General features: G+C 48.8%; 1 protein-coding gene and 1 long non-coding RNA gene across 19 annotated transcripts in view; one reads left to right on the plus strand and one right to left on the minus strand.

The window, feature by feature from the left end:
• Window positions 1–19972, plus strand: part of LOC139228683 (receptor-type tyrosine-protein phosphatase S-like) — a 592821-nt gene that overhangs the window by 277937 nt on the left and 294912 nt on the right. For 17 of the 18 annotated variants that reach the window (XM_070859924.1, XM_070859930.1, XM_070859927.1 and 14 more), the window contains exon 5: window positions 6015–6200. In XM_070859924.1, coding sequence (XP_070716025.1) covers window positions 6015–6200 — 186 coding nt within the window. Of the gene's footprint in view, window positions 1–6014; window positions 6201–7160; window positions 7170–19972 lie in introns of all 18 variants that reach the window. The other variant, XM_070859939.1, reaches the window with a different exon arrangement.
• On the minus strand, window positions 143–19871 carry LOC139228686 (uncharacterized). Its single transcript, XR_011587600.1, has 3 exons — window positions 19688–19871; window positions 8896–8989; window positions 143–441 (listed from the first exon to the last, which is right to left on the minus strand). It is a non-coding gene; the product is annotated as an uncharacterized lncRNA (long non-coding RNA).

Raw genomic sequence — 19972 nt, forward strand, 5'->3', positions numbered from 1 at the left:
AATTTTATACAAGACCACATTACTCGGACAGCAAGATGTGTGTCTGTACTTGAACAACCAGTTAAAGAGGCCACATAATCTTCGAGAAAGGACAATCTTTATTTCACTTGAATGCACGCAATGCAGTCATACAAATTGGGACATAGTACAGCGTTGAGTACTTTGAGTATGACACACCCTGAGAAAAAGAACTGTAGTCTTTTCCCTCTTTCCATTGAAAAAAAAATAATTTGGCAAACATTTTTGCAAGATGGCAAAACCTCTTTAAGATGAAGGTCAAGCTCAAGGGAGTGCTGCTGAAAACTATTTGAAGGTTGATTGCGGAAGCTGTAGATAAATAAAGAGGAGCTTGTCAACCTTCGTTTTCTCCCAATCTCTCCTGAAGGCGTTGACTTCTTTTGGGGGAAAGCCATCTTCTGGAACCTCACCCAACTGGCCACACTATACATGAAAGAGAAGAGGGATTTGGGGCTACAGGTTCACAGGCCTTCAGTTGATAAAACAACAAACTAATGGAATTCTAGGTTTTATCATGAAGTATAGAATAGTAAAGCCAACCGGCAATGATGAGCCAATAGAAAACCTTAATAAGGCCTGACTGTGCAGTACTGGGCTACACAGTATAGGAAGGACATTGAAGCTTTTGAGAAGGAAGAAGGTTGTGGAATTCCCTTCCAGGATAAGAACATAAGAAATAGGAGCAGGAGTAGGCCATTTGGCCCCTCGAGCCCGCTCCAACCTTTAATAAGATCATGGCTGATCTGATCATGGGCTCAGCTCCACTTCCCTCCCCGCTCCCCTTAACCCTTTACTCCCTTATCATTCAAAATTCTGTCTTATCTCCACCTTATCTCAAAGACCCAGCCTCCACAGCTCTCTGGGGTAGTAAATTCCACAGATTTACAACCCTCTGAGAGAAGAAATTCCTCCTCATCTCAGTTTTAAATGGGTGATCCCTTATTCTGAAATAAGTGTTTGAAGCAGAAACTATAGCCACATTCCAGATTAGATTGGATAGGTGGATGAAGTAAAAGGGGATAAAGGGATATGGGAACAGGATGTCATTAGAACTTTTAGCTCATTTAGACGGAAAATGCAAACATGGACTGGCTGGACGAATGGTTTGTTTCCATTTTGTAACTTCTATGTATGAGTCTAGACAGTGAGTGTTGCTAAACTGTTCTATAGTGAGAACGCCACGGACGATGTGAATCAAGTCTTGACCCAAAGCCCATATTTGTGGATTTTGGCGACAGAGTTAACATCCACCATGGGTGTACCGTGGCTGCAGTGTGCCCTAGCTACAGGATACACTGCAGAAATCCCTGCACACACCATCTTGACTTGGAAATATCGCCGTTCCCTTTAATGTCGCTGGGTCAAAATCCTGGAACTCTCCACCCAATAGCATTGTGAGAGCAACTTTACCACATGAGCTATCGTGGTTCAAGGCGAAGGTTCACCACTACCTTCTCAAAGCAAGTAGGGATGGGCAATAAATCCCAGCCTTGCCAGCGCCACATTCCGAGAATGAATTTTTTAAAAGCTCTTGTACAGGGCGGTCAGCTGAACATGTACTGTTCTTCCATCTAGTGTTCTTCTCGCAATCAAGATCACCAAAAAAAAACAGGCTAATTTGCTAATGATCTCACTAGTTCTAAAATGTTGCCCAATTTTACATAGCTAATGATATTGAGGCTCTGGGAGAAGGTGCAGAGGAGGGTGACTGAACTGGGCTCTTAGTTATAAGGATAGGTTCCAAGAGTACGGGCTATTTAAAGAAACGCTGGCTTAGAGAGATATGATTTAGGTTCTTAAAATGATGACGGTTATGGTTTCAGTCCGGTTAGATAGGTTATTTGAGTTGGATAAGGATGGTAGGACGGGAGGGCATAATGTAAAATCCTGAGGCAAAGAGTCAGGCCAAATCCCAGAAAGTATTTATTTTCACAGATAATCACCTGCTACTGAATGCAGGGGATAGCTAGCTGCAGCCTTTTAAAAGGGAACTTGGTAGGTTCCTGGGTGAAGAGGACATTTCCTTTTGGGCCGAGACCTTTGTCCCTCCTTTTCTTTTTGTATGTTCGAATCGCAAAGGCCCCAGCGCTTCACAGTTATTTAGGTATGTGAAGTGCTTTGAGACATTGCCGAGAGAATGCTCTGTAAATGCAAGTTGATTATAATTTACCTCAGTGAGGTCTCTCTCCATCACCTCTTTTCAAGAATGAAAATCCTGAGTTTCTCCAGTCTCTTCTGACAGTTCAATCCTTTGACGCATGGATCAACCTCATGGTTCTTCTCTGCACCACCTTCAGTGTTTCAGTGTCTACCTTATGTCTCAGTGCCCAGAATGGACAGAGTACTCAAGGTTGTGCCTTACCAGAGTGGAACTTTCACCGACTTGTACTTTACTGTTTGGCTATACATAGTTCGTAGCATCACCATGCTTGCATACTCTCTGGAAGTGGGCACAACAACCACCACAACAACAGTAACTTGCATTTATATAGCACCTTTAACGTTATAAAAATGTCCCGAGGTGCTTCACAGAAGTGTGGTCAGACAAAAATTGACACAGAGCCAAAGAAGGAGGCAGTTGGACAGGTGACCAACAGCTTGGTCAAAGAAATAGGTTTTAAGGAGCAACTTCATGAACAAGCGATCGGGTGGTGAGGCGGAGTGGTTTAGGGAGGGAGTTCCAGAGTTTAGGGCCCAAACACAAACAACCTAGTCACGGTGAGAAGGTGGAAAGCGCCATGTTAGTGAACCATGGGCAGTGCAGGTTTGGATTGAAAGGGTCATGCCAGGCTCATTATGCTGTTTCACCACACCTGTATTCAAGGCATTGAACTAGTAAGCACTGAATTGATGAGAATGGACTTGTAACAGAACACCGCTGTGCCAATATAACTGTGCCTGTGTCAAAATGAGAAGCCGTGTTTTCGGAGGAGGGCTGGTTGACCACACATCAGCCAGACAGACAGTACGTGCGTGACTTTCTGACCCCTGGTACTCTGCTGACTTAGCAACACTATTCCCATAGAAATCATGGGGTGAGGAGATGGAAGGCAGAAGATAGTGGTGTGGTTTGTGAATTAGAGTCCTGCTTTGCCAGGCAGCTGGGAAATTCTCTCATTTATTTTGCCCTTCTGTAGGGCCAGCTAGACCATCTATTACCTAACTCTCTCTCTCTCTCTCTCACACACTCTCTTCCTTGTTTCTGTCCTTTCTCTGATACTTAGAAATTATTGTTGGCATTCAGCAGATGAATATTTATCACTCCTGCATCCGCCAGTTAGTGTCTCGCTAAAATATTGAGCTGCATTTGCTATTACCACTGGCAGAAATGTTGAGGCTTTCTCCTTCACCAGCACACTTATTTTTCTTCCTCTCCTGTTTTCTGTATCTATTTCCCCCCTATTCTCTCTCTCCCTGCCTGCCTGTGGCTGTGTCTTCTCTCTGTCTGTGTGTCTCTCAGTCTATCTGTCTCCGACAGGCTCTGTCTGTCTGTCTCTCTGTCTGTGTGTGTGTACCTGGTGATCTCGTGCTCTTGCTCTCTCTGCCTATTTCTCCATCTATCTATCTGTCTTTGTCTATTTTCCCTACTGTTCTCCAAATTTCTTTATCTGTTTTTCTCTCTGTCAATATATTTTTCTCTCTCTGTGTCGACAGCTTTCTCTCCAGTATTACTGCCGTTTTAGTACTTTTCTAATTAAACAGAAAAATGGTAATCTTATTTTCATGTAGATTTTTCACTCTGGGAACTGGTCATTAATTAAATATGTGGATTTGAAGCTGCTTCTGGGAACAGTCAGGTCGGTGAATCAGTCCTACTTCCATCCTGAATGATTTCAAATCAGTTATTTCCATAACCTCATGCAGGCACTAATTTGTACAATGTGACAGAGGAGAGGATTATGAAGTTAAATAGGTTTTGCAGAGACGAATGTGTATTGCCACGATCTGCTCTAATTGATGGCATGTCGGGCAGGTCTTTGAAAGATTTACCTACTTCTTTGGGATGAGCTTTATTCAAGACATTTTTCTTTTTTATATGACTTAAATGGCCATGCCGAATGCAAACTAAGAGCCAGTTCGCAGTAAAAGAAAAAGTGGCATAATAATTATTAACCCACTGCTCTCCAGACTGCCCCATGGTGGGCAATGGGGGGGGGGGGGGCGGGCAGGAACTCGACACTCCTCCTTTCCATAAGGGGGGTAAGTGAAGAATAAAAGTGGTACGGAAGTAACCATGTGGCGTGCAAGTCGTACCTCGGGCTAGCTCGGGGCTCTGCACATTGCTTTGTGACTGAAAGGGAGGAGAGCAGCTCTTGTAAGATGTGGCAGAAAGGGAGGGAAGGATATCAATTGGGCTCAGGATCTAATCAGCAGATTGTTGAATTGATTGCTTTGGAGGCAATTCAGGGAAGGTTCACTCGGTTGATTCCGGAGATGAGGGGGTTGACTTATGAGGAAAGGTTGAGTAGGTTGGGCCTCTACTCAATTGGAGTTCAGAAGAATCAGAGGTGATCTTATCGAAACATATAAGATTATGAGGGGGCTTGATAAGATGGATGCAGAGAGGATGTTTCCACTGATAGGGGAGACTAGAACTAGAGGGCATGATCTTAGAATAAGGGGCCGCCCATTTAAAACTGAGATGAGGAGGAATTTCTTCTCTCAGAGGGTTGTAAATCTGTGGAATTCGCTGCCTCAGAGAGCTGTGGAAGCTGGGACATTAAATAAATTTAAGACAGAGATAGACAGTTTCTTAACAGATAAGGGGATAAGGGGTTATGGGGAGCGGGCAGGAAAGTGGACCCGAGTCCATGATCAGATCAGCCATGATTGTATTAAATGGCGGAGCAGGCTCGAGGGGCCGTATGGCCTACTCCTGCTCCTATTTCTTATGTTCTTATGTACCAATATTTTGTCTTTGTGAGTCTCAGAGATGTGTACCATGAAGCCTCATGGACCACACGTTTTAAACCTAGCTTTCCACTAATTTGCACATATCTCACGGTGCTGGTATGTGGGGATCTGTTTTTGGATTGATCCACCAATGAGAAAAACTCTCCCTCAAAAACGACGTCTTTTTTCCATTCCTGAATGAGCATTACAATTGGCCTTAGTCAGATGGATTCCTGCTGCTGATTGATGCCAAGCAAGCTCCTTCTGCAAAATGTGCTTGTGTGGATGTCGGACAAGGACAAGGACAGAATCAGGCTCAGCTGTACTAGCGCCCCTCCCCCTCCCCCTCCCCACCCCCCCCCGGTAGAATAGCCCCCTGCACACTCTGTCTAAGCTCATGCACGAATAGTGGCCACTTGGAGAAGGTACGAAAGGTTAAGCCACGCCTGTGGAACCAGAAAGGAAGACAATGGGCGGGGAGGGAAATGGTGGAAGGGAGAATTCTTAAAATAAGTGGGGGAAAGAAAAAAAACCTCTCCCTCAGAATCACCGTCTTTTTCCATCCTTGGAACAGCGCACTATTGGATTCTGTACAATTCTAGCCAAGCATGGAGGATCTGTGTAGAATTCTACAACGTAAAAAGCCAATTCTTCACAACATGTGACAGGTATGCTGTATCTCTGCTACTCTTGTCAATCTTCCAATGTATAGATTGTGCCCTATAAAGTTCCTCTCAAGGCATTGTACGTCAAAAGGGGGGAATCCCAGGTTGACTCTTGAAACGCAGATACGGTTTTCAGTCAAGATGGCGAATTAGCCAATCTTACTGGATTTTGGAGTCTGCCGACCCACTGCTGCCAACCTGTGTGGTGCTGTTCGCTGTTCGCTGTAGGGGCAGGTAAGAGGTTAATTTACACACGGGGGTCTGCATTCATAAATTGAGTCAATGAGCCCATTAATTAATACTTCCAGTCTTTTTTGGTCCCAACGCAATTTAAGGAAAATGGATTGACAATTTGGGGGGACTTTCCTTTTCAGGCCAAATGTAAACTAGTTTTGAGTTTTTTCCCAATTGTCTTCCCTCTCCACTGTTTGCTCGCAGAGGACCAGCTGCCTTCCGGCTTCCCCAACATCGACATGGGCCCCCAGCTGAAGGTGGTGGAGCGCACCCGAACAGCGACCATGCTGTGCGCAGCCAGCGGAAACCCAGATCCCGAGATCACCTGGTTCAAAGACTTCCTGCCTGTCGACCCGAGCTCCAGTACACGCATCAAACAGTTGCGGTCAGGTAGGGGCCGGAAAAAAAACAAAATATTACTGACAATTCCAAAAATGATTAATCTGCTTCTTTAAAAGAAAAAGGTGGAACCAAAAGACCTTTGTGTAGCTGTTACTGCTGTTGATGTTTGTGACGTCCTCATAGCTTGTCATTCTGTCTGTCTGTCCTGTGCGTAGAGCTTTCTTTGATTCACGCTGCTCACTGCTGTGACTGTATCTCCAATTCCTTTCATTATATTCTTTGAAGTGGCTCTTCCTCCCTGGGCCTCCTGTAACCTCCATTTATTTATTTTTTTGTTTCATTTTCTTCTTGTTTTTCTTTTCTCTCTCTCTTATTTTTTTACATTTGGGATTCCATTCTGTGACCAATGTGTCAAATTGAAAGTAATCGTTGGGATTGGGAAACTCCCATGAAGCTTTTATGCTGTCCTTGCTGGTTGTGGTATGTGTAGGTGAGAAGGCGGCAGCCATTTTAACCCAGTGGAACCATTGGCAAAGTGAACAAGTTGTCTCAAGAACTTCAGTGAACATGGTACCAAAAAAATACCTGACCGGTCGAATTCTTTAACTTGTATACTAAGTCTAAAATAAAACATATTTTAAAAAAGGAACTAACGTAAAAATGTTTAATCTAAACCTCACATCCTGCGGTGAGCTGCACTTAATCCTTCACATGATTGACTTCCCCAAAAGGTTCAAGGACCTCTATTACCATGGCTTTGAACTTTGACTTTAGCAACTGGTCTATCCTTGCTATTTTGTGAATGAATGTTGCTCTTTATATTAACAAAAAAATAATAATATACGAATAATCATTTAAATAAGATGACAGTGAATTGAATTAACCTCTTTCTTCTAATGTGTTTGAACCTAAGTAAAACTTTTAAGTCTAAAGCTTTTTAATGTTACATAACAATGACTGTAATGTCTTCTATAATGTTTTCTTTCTTTCTGTTTCTTAACCTTAAAGAATCCTTTGGTAAGTATTTGGCTTCGAAGCCTAATTCACAAAACCCTCTCCAGACTAATGTCACAAATAGCTTAAAATGCATGCTTGCATTTTACTAACTGTTAAAACAAACCCCCGCTGGTCCTACCCAACCGACCTACACAAGATTGTTGTTGTTTTAAACCCCATCAGACAACCCTGCCCATAACCTAGCAACCGATTTTACCCGAATCCCTTAGGAATTCTTCATGCTCCACCCTTTTGAACTATACCAGTTATCTGCATCCATTGTAGTCTTTTGGAGTTCCACATCTAACCCATACAGATACCTTTCCTTAATGCGGTCATGTCTTGGCTTAGGATCAACCATGCTTAATTTTAACAACCTCTATAAATTGTTATACTCACCCTGGGACCATTTCGGTTATTGAAGTTGCCATTAATACAGGGTTGTAAATTATTTCCCTCAAGTAAGCTAGCTACCTCAGTGACTGGCGGATAAATACCCTTGTAACCATACAGAGCAGGATGGGCCCAGGTTTGCCCACAGTCGGGGTGGTACAGTCGGGAATAAGCAGCGGGAGTTCCCACTCTTGCCCAGTGACTCTCGTTGGAAAGTAGAACACTGGGCAGCCAGGCACCAGTGCAGATTCAATCACTTGAGTAGCTGATTGAACAATATTGTCTCCTCCATCCCCATCTGTCCATCATGTGACCAGGCTTGGCTGTGGTTCCCCACACATCAGGATAACCCGATGAACCTCAAGCCTGGGCTTTGCGATCGGCATTATTTTAAAGTGGTTACCGCCAGTGTTAAAATTATGTCGATCGGAGACTTTGGGCCTCAATGTCGAGGCCCAGGTATGATGAGTGGCCTCTTGGGTAAGCTATCAGAGGGAAGTCTGAGCCGATGTAATCAAGCCCTACCTTCAGCAGAGGACGGGACTAAATTGAAGGGAAGGGTGATGAAGTTCTGAGTAGATAAAGGTGGATGAAAGGGCCCTAAGAAGGAGAAGTTCCTTCACTTCGCACAATAGCTACAAAGATGCGAACTGAAGGATTTCTGTGAGTTAGGAGCTTCTCAAGGCCGCACTGCCCAAACCTTGCAAGCTGCTTCTCGATATTTCTATAAACTACCAACATATACTTTACAGCCAATGAAGTACTTTTGAAGTGTAGTCACCTTTGTAATATAGTGAGTCAGGAGATTATACTAGGTACTCATCAGTAAGAACTCCGCACTCTACAGTTCTCATTCATCGCTGATCGGCCAGAGGGATAAGCATTTATATTAAGTGAAATCTATCCATCAATATTTTTAAATATTTATAATATATTAAAATCAGTGCATGGGTCATGCATTCTATTGAAAAATCCTCTGTCAACGTTCCTATGGAGATTCTTGTGTTCAGAAGTCCACAGTAGTGGTGATGCTTCCCTGTAACACCAGCTGGAGGTGCTCTAATAGGAATTGCAATGTTAATCTGATCACCGAACTGCAACAAGTGACTAGGAATGCGTGAGTCTCTAGCGTGCAGTCGCAATCCTCCCAGCACTAGGGGCTCTGGGCACGGGGTCAGCCAGCTTCACCCACCATTTTTGATTTTATTCTTTCCAGCAGGTAAGTTTTGTTTTTTCATTTAATCTATTCTTAAATTTAATTTGAGGTACGTCTAGCTTCTTTAAAACGAAACATTCTGGAGGTCTGCACCACCCCTACCCGGCCCAATCCCCTCTGCTGCTCCGGACTCCTCACCTGTCTCCATGGCCTCCCGCGTTGCCTTCGCGGACCACACCTTGACAGCCTCTTCTCGACCTTCACCGACGAGAGAGGGTGGGATTCCGCGTCACTGGAATACATTTGGAGTTTTAAATAACAGGTCCATCCCCGATGTGGTGAGGGAAGGAAACCCTTTCAGGAATTCCGAGCCCCCTCGAGTCAAAAGCTGCTTCAGTGCGAAGGTTAAAGCACAAGCAAGCTGCTTTCACCAGCGGGCTTTCATTTATTTTTAAACACCGCTTTCCTGCTCGTAAACTCAACAATTCCCTCTGAGGGCTCACCCACTGAGGAAGCTCCTGTTTGAAATGCGAAGGTTTAAATAACACAGCCTTCCTCAAATCTCCAGGAGGTGGGGAATCTAATTTCCTACTCTCCTCTTCCTGCCCGTCCCTCTTTTCCTGAGTGCCAACCACTCAACCTTTCAATCTCTCTCCTAATGTCGTGCCCACCGCTCACCTTTCGATCGCTCTCCTCCAATCCTGAATGCCCACCCCCTCACCCTGTTGCTCTCACTCCTATTGCGCTGTGCCCGCCGCTCACCCATTCAATCTCCCTCCCTATGCCCACCCCTCACGTTTCCCCCTCTCTCCTCGCACCTCCCACCGTGAAAACCCCGTGCCCATTCAAGGGGGAGGAGACGGGAAGTTTTTGTTGAAACTGTCAGAATTGGGGGTGACGGAAATGCTCGGTGGCCCTTCACGAAGTCACATGTAGGACTGGTTGATCCTGCAGTCAGAGACACAGCAGGCAGGTATTTCCATTCAGGACCTGCTTGTTGCATTGGATGTGAAACTCCTTCCAGTATCTAAAGCTTCTGATAGATAATAAACCGTGGAACACTCTTAAAGGTATACTCTGACTGCCCTTTCCTCCCCACCCCTCCCTCCCCTTTAATTAATCTTAGCTTTCAGTGCCCACACCATCACATATAGGTGCTCTCCTAATAGCTAACAACCTGCTTTATTAACTGTAACTGTACCTAATAACCCTAACAGATTAACACCCCACTCCCTTTCGAAACTCAGCACACTTTCAGGCTGCAGCTTGGCACATTCTGGAATTGGTAGCAACCTGAATCCGACAATTTTGGAAAGGGATGGTTTCCCCTTTATCTATATATTTTATTTTATTTTGATGTTGAAGTTGGGTGTTGTTGTGTTTCTTTTCTTGAACCGGCAGGAAGTGATGTCAGTGTAGAATATCACATCCTGTATTTGAGTGTTGCCCCAGACAGGCCTCGTGGAGTTGGTGTCCCATTGGGCTAATCTACTGGGAACACGCTCCACTGCTGATCAGGCACGTTTAATTGACAAGTGCTACAGTTGACTTAAAATAGACCAAAATGCCTTAATCTAGTTAAGGGGCACGAAACTCCCCCTCACTTTGTCACTAAGGTGGCATTGCCCCTCAGAGGAGCAATAAGATGGCCACTCTTGGAACTGGAATGTGCCACCATGCCTGCTCCAATGGCTCAGCAGCTTTATCCCGTGAGTAGCTGACCCATTCAGACCAGGAACGTCCCATGTTTGATGCCACCTCCACCCGCTGTCTGTGGTCAATTTACTTATCTCAAGTAGGGCGGTCATAGGGGCGCTACAGTGGGACAAGGAGGGGCATTTCAATCGGAGCTCCCTTTCCTGATTGCCCTGCAGGGACCCTGCTGGAAGTACGCACATGTGGATGTCCGGTGAGGATCTGCAATGATGCCCTCTGCGGTCAAATGGCCTGTTGGCACTCACTATCTAGATGCACTCATCAATAATGGCTATGTAGGTGAAGTACGGGACGGCAATTGGTGCCACATCACCATACCCCAGCAAGGAGTCAACGCTGCTGGAAAAGATCTGAATGGCTCAGTTGCTCACTGGATAAACCTGCAGAGCCATGAGAGCAGGTCGTGTGGCACATTTCAGTTCGAAGACCAGCCTTCTATTGCTCCTCTGAGTGAGAATGCTAACTTAGTGCCAAAGTAGGGGCAGATTTGTGCCATGGCACCATGCCCACCAATAACTAGATTAAAGCATTTCGGTCAATTTTAAGTCAACTTATGTGCTTGTTAACTACAAATGCCTGATTAGCTAGCAAAGGAAAGGAACGCGAGAGATTGGTGCAATAAGAGGTGCTCTTTTGAGGTTGAGGGCTGAGGCACATTGTTGGGGCAGAGGAGAGGGAGCTTTACTCTGCATCCGATGGTGCTGCACCTGACCTGGGATTGCTTGGTGCAGATACTACTGCCTCTAAAAGGGAACTGGTTCTTTTTCCCAGTGCTGACACCCCTCGCTGTGATGAGCACAAAAGTTATTTTTTAAAAAGCCCCTAGATAATTATTTTAGCTGCATTTTGAACAAAGACGTTTAGTGCAAGTTGTCCTTATTAAGAGAGAATATGTTCTGTTTGGAAATTAGGTCTTAAATATCCTTTAACTCAAATTAGAATTCCCTGTCATAATGTTTCAGTGAGAAATAATAGCCCTGTAGTTTAAATACTCATATTGGGGTGAGGGGAGTGGAGGAAAACCCTGCTTTGGCCAATCAAGTGGCTCAAAGGTGCAGTGTGTCTCCCTCCCAAACTGGAATCCTCAGTCGCCCATTAACTCACGACCTGGCTGCTGTTTTATGGGAGTAGGTTTCGGAGTAATCCTGCAAAGTGGGAGTTACTCCTTTTGGAGAAAGGGTGCCGTGAATCCTCTCCCCCCGCACCCCCCCCCCCCCCACAACCCCTTCCCCAATATAGTCTGTCGGGTGACCACAGATCACTGTTGATCTTGGTCTTTGGCGAGCCAGAGTCCCGCCAACCTGCCTGAGAAGGAAAGGAAGGCCGCTGAGCAAAGGCACGGAGAGGGGGGGGCTGTGGGTATATGACATGTACCGCAGTGTGTGTACCCCAGGGTATAGACAGAGATCCATCCCCCTTCCAAAATGGCTACCGAACAATCAAATTCCGTGACCCATTGGAACTCTGTATCCAAGACACCAAGCGTTTGGATGTGCCGGATTTTAGGAATGTGGTAAAGTGTTGCCTGAAATTGTGCCACCTTGCTGGTAGCCAGAGGACCTGTCACCTGTTAAAGGAAGATTGTGCCACACTCTCAAAGAGGAGTCAAAAAAATAGAAGTTTTGACTTCTGAAAATGTTGTAAACTATCCAACCAGAGCAATGTCGGACTCGCCTAGTGGAATAGTTTTGCATGGTAGCTGGTCACGGCCATTTGGTGATGGGAGTGGCGATGAGAGGAGCGACTTCGGTCCCATGGTTACATTATTTGAATGTACATCACGATGCTCCATGGAACCAGAAGTTCTCAGATTAGTGTGGGTCCAGTGCCTGAATCATAGAATCTTACAGCACAGAAGGTGGCCATTTGGTCCATCGTGCCTGTGCCAGCTGTTTAAAAAGAGCTGTCCAATTGCTCCCACTCCCCTGCTCTTTTCACATAGCCTTGCAAATCCTGGAATATAACACGTGTACTTTTCGCCCCCTGGCCTTTTCCACGTCGCTAGGCAGATTCGGGCGAGGAGTTGGGAGGTCCTCTGTCAGTGACACGCACACAGTGCATTGTGGGAGGAAGCACCAGGATGAATCTGGACCTTGGGTACGCACCCGATCCAGATTCAGCCTGGAAGGAATCTGCAGGTTCATGGTGTATTTCGTTAGCACCGTGTGGTATGCTTTTGGAGACTTTACAAGCCGAGCGACTTTCACTGTCAGTCACAGGTGCAGGAAATTGGATTGCAACGGCACTGTCTTGCTGACCGACAGTGCAACTTCCTCTGGAGTATAGGCTCCCAGCGCAGGAGTGAAGCATCTGGGAATCGAAGGTCCGCTCAAAACGGGAGGGATCAGAGTCCCAAAGATCTTCTAAACCTGACTTGAGTTTAGAGTTGCCAACTCTGCTTGTATGTATTCCTGGAGGTCTCAACACATGACCTCCTGCCTCCAACTGCTCTGCCCCCACACTCCTGCCATTGGTCACCCAATCTCACGACGCACTGCCTTTCTACGCCAATTGAGAACAAAAGAAATCTTTATCACCCAACTGGATGATTTTTGGCTGTGAGTCAAACAGTTTTTTTCCCACCATCTCCAATATTTTTAGAACTAATAGAAGACCCTATGATTTTCCCCAGGGTTGCTCACAGGAGATGACCCTTCAATTCCAGGAATCTCCAGGCCAATCCTGAAGGGTTGGCGAGACAGCTTGAGCTCCATCAGGCTGTAAGAACAGTCTTACTCATCTCGGAAATGTGGTAACACCCAACCAAAAGAATTCAAACAGATCAGACCAGTGTTTAAAAATTGAGGCTCATAACAAGTTGCGCCATGCGCCCAAAATAGTCAGCTCAGTGTCAGAAGGACACAGGCCCGCCCTTTTTCCTCCCACATCTTGACTGGAAACCTGGCGCTTCCACCAGATGACCGGAGGGAGAATGTACCCCGGGCTGCACTCCAGCGCCAACTAGTGGCCAGTTTCTGAAATATAGCTGTGGTAATCTCGTGCCGAAAGCAGATAGGATGCCAATCAACCCCTCTCATCTTCTGGCCCATTCGCAATGGGCCCAAACAGCAAAACCCAATGAAAGCAGCTCTCTTTTTGATGAAAGCCCGCCGCTATTCTGGGTGTAACTCAATTTTTGCCTAGCTCCTGAAAATTTCTGAGCAACTGATAAATCTATTCTTCGCAGACCTGAAGCTGCAAAACTTGCGTGGCAGTGTCTGCTGTTCAATGCAGTCACGGATCAAATACAGCGGATGTTAATTCACCCGTTGCTTTGTAGTTGATCCACTGACTGCATGAAAGAATCGCTCTGAATCAGCTCAGCTAGGCTCAAAGTAAGCTCCAAAATCATCTGCCTGTATTTGGAAAGTGAAGATTAAGCTAGATGTCAGTGCATTTCAGATTTAATTGGAAAAATGTAACTAATTAAAATTACAATTAGCTGGAGCTCCTTTGCTGCATTCCGCCATGCATTCCCTTCTGTTTAATTCTGATCATGAGTATACTGGAGTTTCTCCTGCTCTAACTCCAGTTGAAAATTGTGATCCCCCTCCCACCCTTTCCCCCCATTTCCAAGTGTCCTGTTGTAAAGAGGGAGAACTGCACATACAGTTAAATCTATCTGCCCCCAGTTTCTTTCCTTCCTCTCGTGAAGGTACAGAAGCTTGCCCAAGGCTCCACTCATCAGGTGTGAGCCGAAACAGCGTGCATCGGCAGACTATTTGGCTGTGGGAGGCCATGACGGCATGGAGTCTAATCCTATCTTCACCCGACAACATCCCTCCCACACACACAAGCACAGGATCAGGGAGCCTGGCTGGTTTCCCTCTCTCCCTTTCCCTTTAGTGCATTGATTCTGACAATAGTTATGATGCCCCTAAGATGACGCAGGGTAGCTCTCACAAACCAGGGAGAGGGAGGAGGACAATTGAGCCAGGGTTCCTGATCACCATCCAATGATCATTAATGGAAAGGGAGTGTGTGTGAATGTCCGGGAAGGACAGGCTCCGTCAGGCTCAGCTGCGATGACTCCCCCCATGCCACGCTTGGACGAGGTAGCAGAACCAGAGGGTGATTGGTACCCACAGAGCCTAATCCCAGAATAAGTCTAAGCTTTTAGGAGAGAAGGGGGAAATGTTTCAGTGAATAGAATGGGAGAAGACAAATGCAGCATCTTCAGTGTCTGCAAATCCTCGGACAGTTCCTCTGGCACTGACTCTCACTGGGGTACAGTTCCCCTGGCACTGGCTCTCACTGGGTTACAGTTCCCCTGGCACTGACTCATTGGGGTACAGTTCCCCTGGCACTGACTCTCACTGGGTTACAGTTCCCATGGCACTGACTCTCACTGGGGTACAGTTCCCCTGACACTGACTCTCACTGGGGTACAGTTCCCCTGGCACTGGCTCTCACTGGGGTACAGTTCCCCTGGCACTAACTCATTGGGGTACAGTTCCCCTGGCACTGACTCTCACTGGGGTACAGTTCCCCTGGCACTGACTCTCACTGGGGTACAGTTCCCCTGGCACTGGCTCTCACTGGGGTACAGTTCCCCTGGCACTGGCTCTCACTGGGGTACAGTTCCCCTGGCACTGAGTCATTGGGGTACAGTTCCCCTGGCACTGACTCTCACTGGGGTACAGTTCCCCTGGCACTGACTCGCACAGGGGTACAGTTCCCCTGGCACTGACTCTCACTGGGTTACAGTTCCCTTGGCACTGACTCTCACTGGGGTACAGTTCCCCTGACACTGACTCTCACTGGGGTACAGTTCCCCTGGCACTGGCTCTCACTGGGGTACAGTTCCCCTGGCACTAACTCATTGGGGTACAGTTCCCCTGGCACTGACTCTCACTGGGGTACAGTTCCCCTGACACTGACGCATTGGGGTACAGTTCCCCTGGCAGTGACGCATTGGGCTACATTCCTCTGGCACTGACTCTCACTGGGGTACAGTTCCTCTGGCACTGACTCTCACTGGGGTACAGTTCCCTTGACACTGACTCTCACTGAGGTACAGTTCCCCTGGCACTGACTCTCACTGGGGTACAGTTCCCCTGGCACTGACTCATTGGGGTACAGTTCCCCTGGCACTGGCTCTCACTGGGGTGCAATTCCCCTGGCACTGACTCTCACTGGGGCACAGTTCCAAAGGCACTGATTCTCACTGGGGTACAGTTCCCCTGGCACTGGCTCTCACTAGGGTACAGTTCCCCTGGCACTGACTCATTGGGGTACAGTTCCCCTGGCACTGAATCTCACTGGGTTACAGTTCCCCTGACACTGACTCTCACTGGGGTACAGTTCCCCTGGCACTTGCTCTCACTGGGGTACAGTTCCCCTGACACTGACGCATTGGGGTACAGTTCCCCTGGCACTGACGCATTGGGCTACAGTTCCTCTGGCACTGACTCTCACTGGGGTACAGTTCCCTTGGCACTGACTCTCACTGGGGTACAGTTCCCCTGGCACCGACTCTCACTGGGGTACAGTTCCCCTGGCACTGACTCATTGGGGTACAGTTCCCCGGGCACTGGCTCTCACTGGGGTACAGTTCCTCTGGCACTGACTCTCACTGGGGTACAGTTCCCCTGGCACTGTCTAATTGGGGTACAGTTCCTCTGGCACTGACTCTCACTGGGGTACAGTTCCACTGGCACTGACTCATTGGGATACAGTTCCCCTGGCACTGGCTCTCACTGGGGTACAGTTCCCCTGGCACTGACTCATTGGGGTACAGTTCCCCTGGCACTGACGCATTGGGCTACAGTTCCTCTGGCACTGACTCTCACTGGGGTACTGTTCCCCTGCCACTGACTTTCACTGGGGCACAGTTCCAAAGGCACTGACTCTCACTAGGGTACAGTTCCCCTGGCACCGACTCTCACTGGGGTACAGTTCCCCTGGCACTGACTCATTGGGGTACAGTTCCCCTGGCACTGGCTCTCACTGGGGTACTGTTCCTCTGGCACTGACTCTCACTGGGGTACAGTTCCCCTGGCACTGGCTCTCACTGGGGTACAGTTCCTCTGGCACTGACTCTCACTGGGGTACAGTTCCCCTGGCACTGACTCGCACAGGGGTACAGTTCCCATGGCACTGACTCTCACTGGGTTACAGTTCCCTTGGCACTGACTCTCACTGGGGTACAGTTCCCCTGGCACTGACTCTCACTGGGGTACAGTTCCCCTGGCACTGACTCTCACTGGGGTACAGTTCCCTGGCACTGACTCTCACTGGGGTACAGTTCCCCTGGCACTGGCTCTCACTGGGGTACAGTTCCCCTGACACTGACGCATTGGGGTACAGTTCCCCTGGCACTGACGCATTGGGCTACATTCCTCTGGCACTGACTCTCACTGGGGTACGGTTCCTCTGGCACTGACTCTCACTGGGGTACAGTTCCCTTGGCACTGACTCTCACTGAGGTACAGTTCCCCTGGCACTGACTCTCACTGGGGTACAGTTCCCTTGGCACTGGCTCTCACTGGGGTACAGTTCCCCTGGCACTGGCTCTCACTGGGGTACAGTTCCCCTGGCACTGGCTCTCACTGGGGTAATGTTCCCCTGGCACTGACTCTCACTGGGGTACAGTTCCCCTGGCACTGGCTCTCACTGGGGTACAGTTCCTCTGGCACTGACTCTCACTGGGGTACAGTTCCACTGGCACTGACTCATTGGGATACAGTTCCCCTGGCACTGGCTCGCACTGGGGTACAGTTCCCCTGGCACTGACGCATTGGGCTACAGTTCCTCTGGCACTGACTCACTGGGCCACTGTTCCCCTGCCACTGACTTTCACTGGGGCACAGTTCCAAAGGCACTGACTCTCACTGGGGTACAGCTCCCTCTGGCACTGACTCTCACTGGAGTACAGTTCCCCTGGCACTGACTCTCACTGGGGTCCCCTGGCACTGACTCTCACTGGGGTACAGTTCCTTCTGGCACTGACTCATTGGGGTACAGTTCCCCTGGCACTGTCTCTCACTGGGGTACAGTTCCCTGGCACTGACTCTCACTGGGGTATAGTTCCCCTGGCACTGGCTCATTGGGGTACAGTTCCTCTGACACTGACTCTCACTGGGGTACAGTTCCCCTGGCACTGACTCGCACAGGGGTACAGTTCCCATGGCACTGACTCTCACTGGGTTACAGTTCCCTTGGCACTGACTCTCACTGGGGTACAGTTCCCCTGGCACTGACTCTCACTGGGGTACAGTTCCCCTGACACTGACTCTCACTGGGGTACAGTTCCCCTGGCACTTGCTCTCACTGGGGTACAGTTCCCCTGACACTGACGCATTGGGGTACAGTTCCCCTGGCACTGACGCATTGGGCTACAGTTCCTCTGGCACTGACTCTCACTGGGGTACAGTTCCCTTGGCACTGACTCTCACAAGTACAGTTCCCCTGGCACCGACTCTCACTGGGGTACAGTTCCCCTGGCACTGACTCATTGGGGTACAGTTCCCCGGGCACTGGCTCTCACTGGGGTACAGTTCCTCTGGCACTGACTCTCACTGGGGTACAGTTCCCCTGGCACTGTCTAATTGGGGTACAGTTCCTCTGGCACTGACTCTCACTGGGGTACAGTTCCACTGGCACTGACTCATTGGGATACAGTTCCCCTGGCACTGGCTCTCACTGGGGTACAGTTCCCCTGGCACTGACTCATTGGGGTACAGTTCCCCTGGCACTGACGCATTGGGCTACAGTTCCTCTGGCACTGACTCTCACTGGGGTACTGTTCCCCTGCCACTGACTTTCACTGGGGCACAGTTCCAAAGGCACTGACTCTCACTAGGGTACAGTTCCCCTGGCACCGACTCTCACTGGGGTACAGTTCCCCTGGCACTGACTCATTGGGGTACAGTTCCCCTGGCACTGGCTCTCACTGGGGTACTGTTCCTCTGGCACTGACTCTCACTGGGGTACAGTTCCCCTGGCACTGGCTCTCACTGGGGTACAGCTCCTCTGGCACTGGCTCGCACTGGGGTACAGTTCCCCTGGCACTGACGCATTGGGCTACAGTTCCTCTGGCACTGACTCACTGGGCCACTGTTCCCCTGCCACTGACTTTCACTGGGGCACAGTTCCAAAGGCACTGACTCTCACTGGGGTACAGCTCCCTCTGGCACTGACTCTCACTGGGGTACAGTTCCCCTGGCACTGACTCTCACTGGGGTCCCCTGGCACTGACTCTCACTGGGGTACAGTTCCTTCTGGCACTGACTCATTGGGGTACAGTTCCCCTGGCACTGGCTCTCACTGGGGTACAGTTCCCCTGACACTGACGCATTGGGGTACAGTTCCCCTGGCACTGACGCATTGGGCTACATTCCTCTGGCACTGACTCTCACTGGGGTACGGTTCCTCTGGCACTGACTCTCACTGGGGTACAGTTCCCTTGGCACTGACTCTCACTGAGGTACAGTTCCCCTGGCACTGACTCTCACTGGGGTACAGTTCCCTTGGCACTGGCTCTCACTGGGGTACAGTTCCCCTGGCACTGGCTCTCACTGGGGTACAGTTCCCCTGGCACTGGCTCTCACTGGGGTAATGTTCCCCTGGCACTGACTCTCACTGGGGTACAGTTCCCCTGGCACTGGCTCTCACTGGGGTACAGTTCCTCTGGCACTGACTCTCACTGGGGTACAGTTCCACTGGCACTGACTCATTGGGATACAGTTCCCCTGGCACTGGCTCGCACTGGGGTACAGTTCCCCTGGCACTGACGCATTGGGCTACAGTTCCTCTGGCACTGACTCACTGGGCCACTGTTCCCCTGCCACTGACTTTCACTGGGGCACAGTTCCAAAGGCACTGACTCTCACTGGGGTACAGCTCCCTCTGGCACTGACTCTCACTGGGGTACAGTTCCCCTGGCACTGACTCTCACTGGGGTCCCCTGGCACTGACTCTCACTGGGGTACAGTTCCTTCTGGCACTGACTCATTGGGGTACAGTTCCCCTGGCACTGTCTCTCACTGGGGTACAGTTCCCTGGCACTGACTCTCACTGGGGTATAGTTCCCCTGGCACTGGCTCATTGGGGTACAGTTCCTCTGACACTGACTCTCACTGGGGTACAGTTCCCCTTGCACTGACTGGGGTACAATTCCCCTGGCACTGACTCTCACTGGGGTACAGTTCCCTGGCACTAACTTTGTGCACTCCTTCTGGTACAAACCAGGCCAAGTATCTCACGCCAGCCAGTGGTGTCACACCTTGCACCCCCCTTGCCCAGTTCTATCAATCGCCCAGGCGACAGTTACCTTGCCATGAACGTCTCGGTGGGCGACCATCCTGCTGCAGTCCAGGTTTTGCAGGCCGCGTTGCTATGGAAACGGGGAGCTCTGCACTCCCTTCAAACGTGGCACCTGCCCTGATAGGACAGTCTTCCTTTAACTGGAGGTCCACCAGCAGTTTAAAAAAGAGTGAAGTGTTTATACGTCTGAAATCTTATCTTCTAAAAATCTGCTTCTGCTGCTGCAAAAAAAGCCCGCGGCCTGTCTTCTTCAACTAACGGCTCTTCTTTTTAATCTTATTTGCATTCATAT

The sequence above is a fragment of the Pristiophorus japonicus genome, chromosome 18 (assembly GCF_044704955.1).
Source record: "Pristiophorus japonicus isolate sPriJap1 chromosome 18, sPriJap1.hap1, whole genome shotgun sequence".
NCBI lineage: Eukaryota > Metazoa > Chordata > Chondrichthyes > Pristiophoridae > Pristiophorus > Pristiophorus japonicus.